General features: G+C 42.0%; 1 protein-coding gene across 2 annotated transcripts in view; it reads right to left on the bottom strand.

Annotated features, from left to right (window-relative positions):
* Window positions 1–7,988: 7,988 nt before the first annotated feature.
* Window positions 7,989–14,446, bottom strand: part of LPAR3 (lysophosphatidic acid receptor 3) — a 69,301-nt gene continuing 62,843 nt past the window's right edge. For both annotated transcript variants that reach the window (XM_037060956.1, XM_037060955.1), the window contains exon 3: window positions 7,989–9,773. In XM_037060956.1, coding sequence (XP_036916851.1) covers window positions 9,448–9,773 — 326 coding nt within the window. In that variant the 3' untranslated portion in view covers window positions 7,989–9,447. The remainder of the gene's footprint in view (window positions 9,774–14,446) is intronic.

Genomic DNA, 14,446 nt, shown 5'->3' with positions numbered 1-14,446 from the left:
AGATGGCTAACCCATCACTAGTAAACATTGGCTTTCTGAAATCTGAAGTTAGATACCATTCCCAGGAAATTTTTCAGACCGATGAAGAAGCTATCTAAGTATGATTCTTGATTTAGTCACTTAAATACTTATTCAGTATCATGGACTTGTTTCCTCAACTGTAAAATTAAGATAATCCCTACATTACTTCCTCACAAGGATGCATAAATCAGGCCCTTGTTTCTATCAGAAGAAACTTTCATGTAACTTTCCCCCAAACAAATCACAAACTCTGAAACTTAGATTCATTATTGTTCCACTCCAAGAAGGGTTAGTCCATTGCATCAATATTTTTTTAAGAACACTCAATTCTGAAGTTTAAATGACTTCACACGCTGGAATTTGACAAGCAGTCGTCAGATGCCCCCTGCCTGCTTTGGCTCACTCATGTTGCTTCAGGATCCTCTTCGACTCACCACCACCTGGACCTGAAGGAAAGGTTAAGGAGAGCTTTATTTGCCATGGTTGTATATCGACTGTGACCACAAATACTCTGCTTCTCGTGCTCTAATCTTAACGTTGACATCATAGGCTTAGATAATGAGTAGCCAATAATAATGAAGCTATGCTCTTATGTTCTTTTTTTGTCTTATTCCCACTCAGCCTTCAGAAGATCTGTGTGCAATCATGCAGAATCTGTAAATTGTACGTGTGGACACTTCACTTATTTTTTAAATTTTATCTATTTTCTAGACTTTTAATTTTTTAAATATATTTTATTGATTATGCTATTACAGGTGTCCCAATCATTCCCCCTTTCCCCTCCTCCACCTGGTACTCCTTGTACCCCTGTTCCCTGTGGCAATCACCTCCCTTAGTTCATGTCCATGGGTCATACATGTAAGTTCTTTAGCTCCTCCATTTCCTATACTGTTCTTAACATCCCCCTATTATGAACCTACCAATTTGTGTTTCTCAATCCCTGCACTTTTTTAAAAAAGATTTTATTTATTTATCTTTAGATGTGAAGGGAAGGAGAGAAGGAGAGAAGGAGAGAAATATCAATGTATGGTTGCCTCTCCTGTGTCCCTTGCTGGGAACTGGCCCGCAACCCAGGCATGTGCCCTGACTGGGAATCGAACCGCGATCCTTCCATTTGCAGGCCCGCACTCAATCCACTGAGCTACACCAGCCAGGGCTCAATCCCTGCACCTTTTATTCCACTCTCCCTCTTCCCCCTCCCAATTGATAACCCTCCAAATGATCTCCATTTCTATGATTCTGTTCCAGTTCTGCTTGTTCGCTTAATTTGTTTTTTAGATTCAGTTGTTGATAGTTATAATTTTATTGCCATTTTAATACTCATAGTTTTGTTCTTCTTCTTTTTCTTAAATAAGTCCCTTTAACATTTCCTATAATAATGGCTTGAACTAGTTCATTAGTTCATGATGATGAACTAACTCCTTTAGTTTTACCTTGTCTGGGAAGCACTTTATCTGCCCTTCCATTCTAAATGATAGCTTTGCTGGATTAAGTAATCTAGGTTGTAGGTCCTTGCTTTTCATCACTTTGAATACTTCTTGCCAGTCGCTTCTAGCTTGCAAAGTTTCTTTTGAGAAATCAGCTGACAGTCTAATGGGAACTCCTTTGTAGGTAACTGCTTTTCCCTTGCTGCTTTCAATGTTCTCTCTTTATATTTAACCTTTGGCATTCTAATACAATGTGTCCTGGTGTGGTCCTCTTTGGGTCCATCTTGTTTGGGTCTCTTTGAATTTCCTGGACTTATATGTCTATTTCCTCTGCCAAACTGGAAAGTTTTCTTTCATTATTTTTTCAAATAAGTTTTCAATTTCTTGCTTCTCCTCTTCTCCTTCTGGCACCCCTGTGATTCAATATTGATATGTTTGAAGTTGTTGCAGAGGCTCCTTAGCCTGTCCTTTATTTGGATATTTTTTTTCTTCTTGTTGTTCTGATTGAACTTTTTTTTCTTATGTTCAAATCATTGATTTGATTCTCAGCTTCATCCACTCCACTGGATGGAGTGGAAGAATTTTGGAGTGAACCAAATTTATTGGTTCCCTACAATTTTTTCTTTATTTCACTTAGTGTAACCTTCATTTCTGCCTGAGTCTTTTTTATGCTGTTGAAGTACCCAATGAGTTCCTTGAGCATCCTAATAGCCAGTGTTTTCAACTCTGCATCTGATAGATTGCTTATCTACATTTTGTTTGGTTCTTTTTCTGGAATTTTGTTCTATTCTTCCATTTGGGCCATATTTCTTTGTCTCCTCATTTTGGCAGCCTCCCTGTGTTTATTTCTATGTGTAAAGAAGAGCTGTTTGACTCCCTGTCTTACTAGTGTGGCCTACTGTAGAAACGCACACCAGTAAGTTGAATGGGGAAGAGTTTCAGGTAATCGCCAAGGCAGGGCAATCCATGTGAGGCAGGTCGATGGAGTCTCTGATAAGGTGTCACTACTCGGTGACTTTGTGTGGGAGAGGACTCAGAAAGAAAATAATGCTACCTCCTGGCCTCTGGAGTTTTGTTGGGGAGGAAGCAGTCCTCTGGCACTTGTCCTGATGGCAGAAACTTCAGTTTCTCCCCATATGCCACTGGTGCCCTTCCCGTTGCTGCCCCAGTGATGGAGCCCAGAAGGAGTGAGTCTGCATAAGACCTAAGTCTGTTGTAGGTCCTTTGGGAGGAGATGCCTGAGATCCCCTACCCCCACTGGTTTTTACAACCAGAAGTTATGGGGTCTTATCTTCCTGGCACTGGAACCCTGGGTTGGGTGGTCTGGTGTGGGGCTGGGATCTCTCACTCCCACAGTATCTCCCGATTTTTATCCACCACACATGGGTTAGGACCACCCATTCTGTGTATCCATCCATGCATCTCCACCCACCTCCATATTCTCTGTCCCTCCTTCCCATCTGGAATAATGTGGCTTCTTTAATCCCTTGGTTGTCATACTTCCATACAGCTCAACTTTCTGACAGTTCTGGGTGATAGTTGTTTTGAAGTTTAGTTGTAATGTTTGATGTGGGTATACCAGGAGGCGAGCCATGTTTACCTATGTCTCCAACTTGACCAGAATTCCTTTACATATTTTTAAAAGAATTTTCACCCCTTATTCTAGAAATAGTTATATTATCTTCTACTCCTAGTAAGAGAAAAACTAATAGGGCCCATATCTCAGAAAACGGAAAGTCTTAGAAGCCAAGAAGACACCTTCCCTGACTTTTCCTTTTCCTCATGTGCAGGACGATCTATAGGCAGTCAGTTGTATTGCTGCTCCTTTCTGTCCTCTCCCCTGAATTTAAAAGGTTGAAAGCCTAGGAACTATCCAGGGTTGGGCAAAAGTAAGATTACAGTTGTGAGTATGCAAAACAGTTTATTCTCATATTAGTAATTGCATTATTCTCTATATGAACAACTGAAACCTACTTTTGCCCCACCTTGTATTTCCTAGAATACGAAGCTAGCAAATACCTCAGCGTAGATGCTGTCAGTGAACAATGATTATGAGAGAATGCGGAAGGTAGAAGGGATAAGAAACCACACATGCTGTTCCTGTAGCAGCAAGCTAGAGATTTCACAGTGGCCTCCGGGCCTCCCTCCACTAATTACCTGCCTTGGGAGGCCGTTTCCAGAATGTCCTGACCTGTGTGGCAATGCTTTCCTGGAAGTTAGCTGCAAATATGAGAGTGACCTGAGAGATCAATCCCCTTATCTTTGCTCTTCTAGCATTTCCAACTGTTTCCTAAGAAACTACCTATTTTAAATACTTTCTTGCTTCAAGTGTCCATCCAGTCTGTTCTTCTAACTGATGACTGATATGTCCCATCTCCTAATTTATACAAACCTGTGCTCAGGCATCCATCTAACTGAAACAACACAACCCTAATGTAGATCATCCGTTGCAGATCCTGGGCCCATAAATTGTAAGCTGATTTTAACCCAAAAGGTCACATGTTTATGTGATTTCCTTTCCTTTCCCTAGGTTTTGGAAAATTCTACACGGATCTAAAAAAAGCAACACCAATATTACCAATCTTCCATGTGATACCTTAAGGTTGGCTATATCACACGTGTTATTCTTAATATGTGTGATGTGGGTATGCAAGGATATAAAAATATTAAGGGTATTAAAATATCCTAAAATATTAATATTTTCAGCTCCCTTTCACTTTATTTCCCCTGGATTATTTGTATATATGTTTGATTTATAATTTTCCTAATCTTTTAAGGCAGGAAAATTTTGTCTCCTAGCACCTAAGAAATGTTCAAATACGTTGATTAAGTTAAATGTAAAGATGTGTGTTTTTCTGTTTGCTTTGCTGGGAACACATTTTAAATTCAAGTTCACTTTAGCAAACGTAAGCAAATCACCAAGCCTTTTAGGCCTCTGGTTTTGATCAGCAGTTCCATTTTAGTCATGATGGATTTACGAGTACACATTCCACCCCTGCCTTAATCTCACAGATTCTAGGTGGTCTCCCTAGGTCATCCTTACACACTACAGCTCAAGAACCACTGCACTCAGTGAAGACAGGACTCCTTTTCTTTCAAACCCCTATGCAAGGAGTGAAATTCAAAAAGTTTAAAGACAGGGTTCTCTCTGGGGTTCATGTCTGGGAGGTGATGTTTAGAATCACAGAATTTGGGTGCTGGACAGGTCCTTACAGATCAAAGTGAGATGCTCACTAGCAAAATCAGCCATCAGATTTAGAGTTTCACAGGCAAGTCAGGGCAGAACAGAAAAGTCAGAATCCAGCGATCCTGAAAGTCTAGTGCTTTTTTAAAGATGGTCGTCACATACATTTGCATGAGTGATGAACTGAACAAATCTTCGTGTGTCAGTCATACTGGGGACGTGCATATGGATTAGCAGTTTTCTCAAAGGGAGCAGTGAAGTTCTAACAAAATTGGTGTATTAGATGATTTTCCAGTAGATGCAAGTAAACCATCTGGAGGGAGGGACACCATTTTCTATCACACACAGAGATGTGACATGGGCTTGTGACAGGCAGCCCCTTCACTTCATCTTCAACACAACCTTATGATTAATAAAGAACATGCAGACGCTCATTTTAAAAACAAATACAATACAGATACAGTTTATGGAAATCTAAGGTATGCAAACTTGAAGTTGCTGATATAGGAAAATTTTATAAAGTTTTGCCGTGTAAAATTGCAACCCTCTAAAAGGCTGGCAGGAACTGTAATTTCCAAAACAGGCTGACCCCGTGAATTGCAAGCCGTGTTCAGAAACCGGCATACAGAAGTGCCCCATTGTACAGAATAACATGAACCACATGCTTACTGATGTGCACTGGAACCTTTCCAGGCGACTTTATTTTTATTCTTATCTTATTTTATTTATTTAGCTTTAGAGAGGAAGGGAAGGAGAGAAGGCGAGAAACATCAATGTATGGTTGCCTCTCATGAATCCCCTGCTGGGAACTGGCCTGCAACCCAGGCATGTGCCCTGACTGGGAATCGAACCGAGATCGTGTGGTTCACAGGCCCACACTCAATCCACTGAGCTACACCAGCCAGGGCTCCAGGTGGCTTTAGTGTCCATGGGGCTATTGTCAGCTCTACAGACTCAGAAGTTATATATAATAAAGCACGCTGAACCCTGAGCCACTGCCATTAGTAGTTTGCCAACTGCTAATTTGGGAGAGAGCAAACTCTAAACAGCACTGGAGAAAATGCTAAAAAAGAAAATGTAGACTTAGCCCCCCCCATTCAAAACCCCCCCCCACAGCAACAGCACTTCCCATCCTAACATTATTCCTCTGTGATAACCAGTCTTAAATTGTAAAGTATTTTAAGTCATGGGGTGTGCTCAGGAGAGCACTCCCCCCACAAAACACAGCTTCCCCTTAAAAATTCTTCATGTCTTAAATAATTCTAACCCCAACTCCTAGGCTGAAANCACCCCATTCCAACCCCCCCCCCCCCCCACAGCAACAGCACTTCCCATCCTAACATTATTCCTCTGTGATAACCAGTCTTAAATTGTAAGTATTTTAAGTCATGGGGTGTGCTCAGGAGAGCACTCCCCCCACAAAACACAGCTTCCCCTTAAAAATTCTTCATGTCTTAAATAATTCTAACCCCAACTCCTAGGCTGAAAGACAATGTGTAAAACTGGAAGAAACCCTAAGGGTTTGCAGTTTAATATCACATTTAGTGGCCCACCAAGGAGATGTAATTCTCTGCTAAGCATCCCAGAAGTCAGATTTGCTTGTTTTTGTTTTTTTTTTGCATGTTTTTAAGGTGCATGGTGAGAGGCGTCACTGTGTAGAATAACACTTTGGTTATTTTTACCCCAGGCCCTAACAAATTGGAACATTTGTTAGTGCCTGGGGTACAAACTTGAGTTTGTTGCTAAGTCACCTTCACCGGTGTCTTTACAGGGCTTGTTTTCATTATGCTTATTCATTCTACTAAAAACAAGGGCCGAGCATTTTTACTGTCCCCTCCCTGAATGATTAGAGGATTAGTGAGCTAATAAGCACAACACAGTTTCAACTTCATGAGGAAATTAGCTTACACACTTGGGGCAGGGCATGCACGCCCCTTGAGTCTACGTGAGGTGGCCTCAGCAGGTAAGCAGAGCTGCCCCCGCACTCAGCCCACAGCCTGAAGCTGATGCTGCTGACTGTGCCCAGCCAGGCCTGGGTCCCGGGCCATCCAACTGTGCGCTGTGCATGGGCTCAGTATCAGTGAAGCAGGAGCACACAAATTTCTAATTTTGATTTTTAGTATTTATAAAAAAGCACCCCAGTGCTGGTTGTGAGGGAAATTGGAGCTTTGACGGAGGCTCACGTTTAGCGTTGTTTCTATTTGGAATTACACCCGGGAGGAGAGGGTGGTGTCATAATCATTCCAGTGCCTGGAGCTTCTAAAGGTCCTGTGATGGCCCCAAATCCACTACTCCCTTTTAAAACAATTTCATCAAGAATGTCAAGATTTTATTTCCAAACATATCTTTCTTTCCAAGCAGGCAGTTTTCACGAGGGACTAAATTCTCCCCACCTTGGACATATAAATCTAAGACAATTAAATCTTGCTTGGCTAGGGAGAAGCCTATGCTTTGAGTTAAGAGCTGGTCTGAAAAAGGTCTACATAAATCACATTTTCAGAACAACCCTCTCAATGGCCTGCAGATAAGTTGGGGCCCTAGAACTGAGGAGAAACATTCTTTTGTTGTTGTTGTTGTCCAACTACAAGGTGGGGGGTGTTCTCTGTGGCCCTGTGACAACTGTCACTTATCATTTCCAAACACACACGACTCCTGGAATCTTGCACCAAGTGAGATATGTGTGTGCGTGAAAACAAAGCTCTGGATTTGCAGCACAAGTTTTCACACCTGGACGCCCTCCGGACGCCACTCTGAGTGTGGCCGCTGCGGGCACTACAAATGGTGTNAAAAAGGTCTACATAAATCACATTTTCAGAACAACCCTCTCAATGGCCTGCAGATAAGTTGGGGCCCTAGAACTGAGGAGAAACATTCTTTTGTTGTTGTTGTTGTCCAACTACAAGGTGGGGGGTGTTCTCTGTGGCCCTGTGACAACTGTCACTTATCATTTCCAAACACACACGACTCCTCGAATCTTGCACCAAGTGAGATATGTGTGTGCTTGAAAACAAAGCTCTGGATTTGCAGCACAAGTTTTCACACCTGGACGCCCTCCGGACGCCACTCTGAGTGTGGCTGCCGCTGCAGGGCACTACGAATGGTGTTGCCTTCAGAATAAAGCCTTTAAAGGTCCCTTAGGAGCTATTCGGGGACTAAAATTCAATTTCAGCTCCCCACCCTCTGGCCAGCTGTAGATTCAAAATGCTTACATGAAACAGAAAGAGTACGTACTTCGCGGCAAGTGTGATTTTTCTTCTGCAATAAAAGCCTGTGCTACAGCAACCACAAAGTATATTTTTACTTAGAAAATACACACAGCAACAATGCACCTCAAAAAAAGAGAAGAGTTTTTTTTTAAATTTTATTTTACAGGTACCTTTGATATAAGCTTCAAATAGACCCAGGTACTACACAGAGTTTGTAAAATCTACACCTTCGAATCACAATACTCTCTATTTTAGGACATTATGTCTAAAAGCATGACTTTCATTCAAATACTTTTATTACAAGTAGTTCTTGCACATACATGTTACATCACAATAGCAAAAAATGTAAACTTCTTTTGCAAACTACATAAATACCATATCTGCCTTGAAGTTACTGTTATTTTAAAGTCAGAATATACTCTAAATGCTTCACACAGAAAACTTTGGTTAGTAGCCTATGTGTATGAAACGGTTTTTTTTTTCTTGCTGACCTGCCTTTCATGTTGCCTACTGAGGTCTTTGAAGGGGAAAAATGTTAAATAGGACCCCCATCAAAATTCAGTCCACAAGTAAGACAAGAGCCAGAAGCACGTTCATAAGCGTGGGGAAAAGATGAGATGTGAACGTTAGCCCACGTCCTAACTCTGACAGGCCACCGGTGGTGTGGAGGTACCTGGAGACAAGCCCTCGAACTGAGCTCATCTTTGATCCTGTATGGAAGGACTTCAGCCTCCTTGTCAATATACTTTTTACTCTGCTGAATGTCTGTTTTCAAATGAATCACCTCTTCCTCTTATCTTTTAGAACACAACAGGTCATTTCTTCAGCTACAATCCTACCCTTGGGGATCTAGGTGGCCAGTGAGTTTATCTCATCAACACTGTCTTTGATGTTTTTAAACACAAGTCTGAAATGTATAAATATAAGATGCATTCACACACTCATGCATAATCAGAGGGCCACAATAAGGGCTTTTTTTTTTTTGCTTCAGGAAAAGTTTCAATGTTGACCTTTTTTGTTATTACTTTACATCCTTATGGGATAAGTAAACCCTTATCCTCAGAATGTTATGCTAACAATCAAGTTTTACCTGGAGCTCTTGCCAATTTGTTATTCCGAGATTCCTATTGAATATCTAGCTACTGGCCATAATTTCTTTGAAAAAAAAAATCACTGCTGAAGCACTTTAAAATTTTTTAAATGCATGCCGAAAGAACTACATAGGCATTTCAAGCAGCTATGTAAAGTGGCTCAAGTAACAGTATTATTTATTTTGGCCTAAGTCTTTTACCAACATCGTTTAAAACACAAAGAGAATGACTACAAGATGGCGGCAGAGCCCAGGACACACGTCCAGGCAGCGGAGCTCCCAGCACGGGCAGCAGGCAGGAATCCAGGGCGCTAGCTGCCCTCTGCCTGTGCATTTTCTCTAAATGCACAGTATCCTCCTTCTACTGCCCATGCTTTTAAACTATGTGAAACAATTCTTTTTTTAATGTAGCAATGATCAATGCAGACCTCGAATAACACTGTACATGGGCTTTGTTAGAGGCAGGTTTCCTCAACAGCTTTCCCCAGTGAGGCTGGGCGGGCAGAGGGCACCCACGGTTTAGGAACTGCTCTTGTTGCTGACGGTGTTTTGGCTGATGCCATCTTCCATGTACTGGCTGCCTGTATCGCTCCTGCTGAGGACTGTGGAGGTGATGCGGGAGGCCCGCCGCTCCGGGTTCTTCTGAGAGAAGCAGCAGATCATCTTCTTCATGGTGCTGTACATGTCCTCATCCTTGTAGGAGTAGATGACAGGGTTCATGAGGGAGTTGAGCAAGGCCAGCAGCAGGAACCAACTTTTCACGTGCTGCAGGCCGCACTCCTTGCAATTCAGGCCGTCCAGCAGCAGAATCACCAGGCCTGGCGTCCAGCACACCACGAACGCCCCTGGAAGGAGAGAAAACAAGCAACACGTGCTCAGACCTCAGGCTGCGTATCTAGCACAGAAGGCCCAGACTTCTGTCAGTGGCATCAAGGGACCGTAAGAATTTGTTTTGACAACTGCAAAGCAAACTTCCACCTTTCATCTGAGTGAGGGAGACTAGGGCTTGTTAGAGGCAAACAGGTGAGAACTGCTAGGCTCTTGCCACATTCTATTTCACCTTCTTATCTGCTTAGTCAGGCCTGGTAATTAGGGGTCTATATTTACCTCCTGCTTACTAAGCACTACCTACGCATTCCTTATCTCTGGTGGTTCTTAGAACCGCAGTAGGAGGCCACTGCAGTCATTATTCTCATTTTGCAAATGAGAAAACTGAGGCCCAAATCCAGGGGCCTGGATGGGGAGGCCTCACACGCTGAACCAAACACTCTGCTGTTCTCTAAAGCAGATTTTCTAAATGCTTTCCTGAAAATAAGACACACTGCATCTAGGACATTCTCCTAGTCTTTTAACTAAGTTGCCTACTCAAAAATTTTGTACTTTATGAATCTGTGGTGGTGCTTAATAAGCACTAACATATTCATAGGCCATCTGCTTAATAATCTTCTATAGACTAAGGGGTTTTTTTGGTCAGGAATAAATCTCTTTCATGATGAGAGAGATGTGTGCTTTTTAGCACATTTATTTATTTAGCACAATTTTAGCCCCAATTGCACATGAAAGGTTGTCTCTGATTCTCTAGCCATTTGATTATACTCAGCTTACCTCTAAACTTCCTGACATGTTTTCCTAAAATCTGAGACACAGGTTCCACATTCCCCTAGTCAGTCCTCACAACCTCTGATAACAGTACTTACTACGAGCCAGGCCCTGGCCTAAGTGCTTTCCTGTAGTAACGCACAGAACCACACTATGAGATAGGCAACATTAACATCCCCAGGAAACTGAGGCACAAGAGAAGTTAAGCAACTTGCTCATGATCAAATAGCTTGTCAGGGCCAGGTAATATTAAACCTAGGCCGTTTTTCACCATATGCCGTGCTCCTGGTCGCTGTGTGACCTGCCTCCAACTGTGATGTGGTTGCCTTATCCCAAAGTCCTTATCACGGCTAAATGCCCTTGTTTATCCATTTAATAAACATTCACTGTGAGCTCATAGTGTGCCAGGAGTTATACAAGACAGTCCATGAAGTGAAGCCTGTGGGCTCTGGGCTAACGGGAGAGAATGAGCAAGCAAATCTGCAAACCACATCACCAACTAGTTACTCTGACTGGTCACATCAGTCCAGAACAGCATTCCTCTTGTTGCTCTAACTTCTTCCTGAGAAGTATAACAGTAAGCAAGTCAGGACAAGCATTACAAAGAGTCAGCGCCAAGGCCATGAAACCCCATGAGCTATGGGGCCATCCGATGGGTACACCCAGCCCCTCATCTTACGAGCTCCGTGAAGGAGGCAAATAAGTCACTTATCTGAGTCTCCATTCCCTCACTTATAAAACAGGGATGATAATCGCAACTGTGCAGGGTGGTTGTGAAGGCCAGGGGTAATGGAAGGTGATCCTGACAATGAGTTGGGTTCACGAGCAGTGCCTATCCTGTGATGCCAAAAGTAGATGTCTAGGAGGTATCAGAGGAGTGTAATTTCCCATTCCATAGTTGCAGCCCACCAGTGGCTTCCTGTTTTCTTCGTCCTGTATTATTTTTGGTTTGGCCGACATATATGAATAAAGAAGTGGACTTAGAGATAAGAGTTCAGGGATGTGGGTCCCAGCCCTTTACTTGCTGACAAGTCTAGGAGACCCATGCCATTGGTCCGGGCTTCGGCTTCCTGCGCTGCAAATGGGGGACTTTGGGCTAGTTCTGGGTTTTTTATATTGTGGGTCAGAACCCCTTAGTGGGTATACAATCAATGTAATGGGTTTGGACAAGTTTTTTTCTTTTAACTTAAGAAAGGAATGGAATGGAAATACTCACATTGTGCTACATAGACTAAGAGAGGTATTGTTTCATGAAACTTCCGTTTCAGTTTTACAAACTACATTTATGTATATATTGGGCATGAAGTAAAACATTATTTCTTACTGTTGGGCCAAGTCAAAAAGTTTGAAAAATACTAGTTTAGATAAACTTTAAGGCTCCATTCAGTTCCAGTGGTAGGTATTTCGGCACATAATAGAACGCTTTTGTTCTGTCTGCTATTTCCAAGAGGCGATTCCATGTTGTCCAGTGGGAAGAACTGAAGAAATCAGGCAGCAAAAGCTGTAGCTGCCAATTTTGATGTCAAGAGTCCTTTCTAGGTGAAACTGCATATTTCCAAAGAAATTCCTTTAGGAGTGGTTAAGGTCTTTGTGCTAACGAGGGAAAAATATTGACTAACTTTATACTTTGTTAAATACATGTGGCAGAATTTAACAGAGTAAGTAACTTCCAAACCAATGGGGAGAGAAGACTGGAACTAAAGGAAAGAAGAAAAGATCTCACATCAAGAAAAGAAAAGAAAAAAAAAAGCTAGGGAGCAAAACAAAAAAGTGGGGCAAATAAAGAACAAAATAAGATGCTGGAAATGAATTCAACTATACCAAAAACCAAACTCAGTGTTAATTGTGGTATAGTTTTAAAAGCTCATGAATCTGAACACTCTTAGGTTTCAGAGTGCATCCACACGTGGTAAAATTATGAGAAAAAGCAAGATGATGAACCTGATCTTGACGACTGGGTTATTTCTGAGGAGGGAGGGGGCCACTGGGCTGGGGCACACAGGAGACACTGGTGACGTTCTATTACACTGAGTGCAAGTACATAGGCATTTTTACATTTTTTAATTCTTTAAACTGTACATATATCTTCTATAATTTTGTCTGATATATTGCACACACATATACACATCAAAAAAGGATAAAAGTAAATTGACACTATGTTTTCCTAAAAACTGTTTTTTTAAAGGGATTTTTAAAAAAAATCATAAAAGCGTTTTTTCCCTTCAGCAAGAAGCACTACTTTGGATTAGTCAGAGAACTGAAACACTCTAAATAAATTTTCAAATCTATGCTCTGTTTATCATATGTGGTAATTCATACACATTTCCCTTTGCATCAAATTGCATAATTCATTCAATCAGCACCTGACAAACATTACTGAGCAATGATCACATGCTAGGCACTGTTCTGAGCATCTAATATAAATTAACCATTTAATTTTCATAGCACCCCTTGGAAATAGATTTTAAATACATTTTAAAGCTGAGGAAAGTGAAGCACAGAGAAGTTAGGTAATATGCTCAAAGCCACACAGCTGATAAGTAGGGAGCCAGGATTTGAACCCAGGCAACCAAGCACCAGAGCCTGTGCTCCTGTCCACATCTAGGCTGCTCAGAAGAGGGCCATAAAAGATCTTATTACTAAAGTGAGTGATGGAAGAGCAGGGGAAGGGGAGGTACTTCTGGCCTTTAAAGTCACACTCACAGTATGTCATATCTGACTGTGAAGCTGCATACATCACAAATAAGTCATTCTTTGGTTTGCTGGCAGAAAGATTTTCTCGTATGGAAGGAAGGAAGGAAGGGAGCGTGGGAGGGAGGAAGGGGAAAGGGGGGTAAAGGGAAGGAAAGGAGGAGGAAGGAAGAAGGAAGGAAAGCGAAAAGGCAGAAGGAAGAGAGAATTCCAACAAAAATATATGCTGGCCACGGGAGTAAGAAGAGAAACACACATGTGCTGACCTCTTCTTTATACTGTCTCCAGGAGTGACAAAAGGCAAGTCTTCTCGGACAGAACATCCCCAACACACTAAGTGCTGAGCTAGAGACAGGGTGCCTCAGTGGTGTGGTCCGGGATGACTGGGCTCTGGCAGCAACGCTGGGAAACACGGCCTAGCTCCATGGCTCCCCTACCCAGCCCGCCTCAGAGCAGAGGTGCCACTCAGCAAACAGGTCATTCTTTGGCATTTTTACTGTATGTCAGCAGCTAAATATGAGGCCACCCAACACATCTCAAAGGAGAAGAATGTGTCAAGAATGGTTTGGCCTTGGGAAACTTGATCTTGGAGAATTCTTAGAGAATGTGTGAAATGTCAGAAACAATACAAATGGGCTATTTCTTAGAAAAGCAGCAGATGATGGATCCTGGGAAATACGTATCAGTCAATGTCCCCTCAGTTTCCAATAAATTTTGGAAGGAAAAACTAAAACAATTTTTTTTTAGTAGACTCAATGCTCAGACCAAAAAAGCTGGAAATAAGCAGTTTTCGAAGAGAGCAAGCCAAGCCTGAGTCTCATTTTGAAAAAAAAAAAATCAGGCAATAACAAATAGGAGTGGAAATCAGAGGGTATGTTTCTCTTGCAGAAGGAAAGACATGATGGGCCATCACATAGAAAGAGAAGGACAGACTTATCCTGGTCCAGTAGGTCCCCTGAAACAAATGGAAGGTACAATGAGGCAAAATCTGGGTGTAAAACCTCTTTTAAGAAAATGAAGCTACTTAGGAGAGGAGCTGGTTGTTCAGAGGCCAGAGGTCCCCAATCACACAGGGTATTTCCTTGCCCGAATTATCCAGAGGTGTTTAAAGGGAAGCGATTTTTCCCAAACAAGAGGAAGGCAGTGGCTTCTGAATGCCTTTCCAGGTTGAAAATTGCTAAATTCCATAAAACTGTAAGTTTCAAGTTCCCATAAAAATCAAACCAAT

Source organism: Sturnira hondurensis, unplaced genomic scaffold (assembly GCF_014824575.4).
Source record: "Sturnira hondurensis isolate 20B ecotype Veracruz unplaced genomic scaffold, ASM1482457v3 Scaffold0013063, whole genome shotgun sequence".
Taxonomy (NCBI): domain Eukaryota; kingdom Metazoa; phylum Chordata; class Mammalia; order Chiroptera; family Phyllostomidae; genus Sturnira; species Sturnira hondurensis.
The sequence above is the reverse complement of the archived record's forward strand: the minus strand, read 5'-3'. Positions and strand labels throughout refer to the sequence as shown.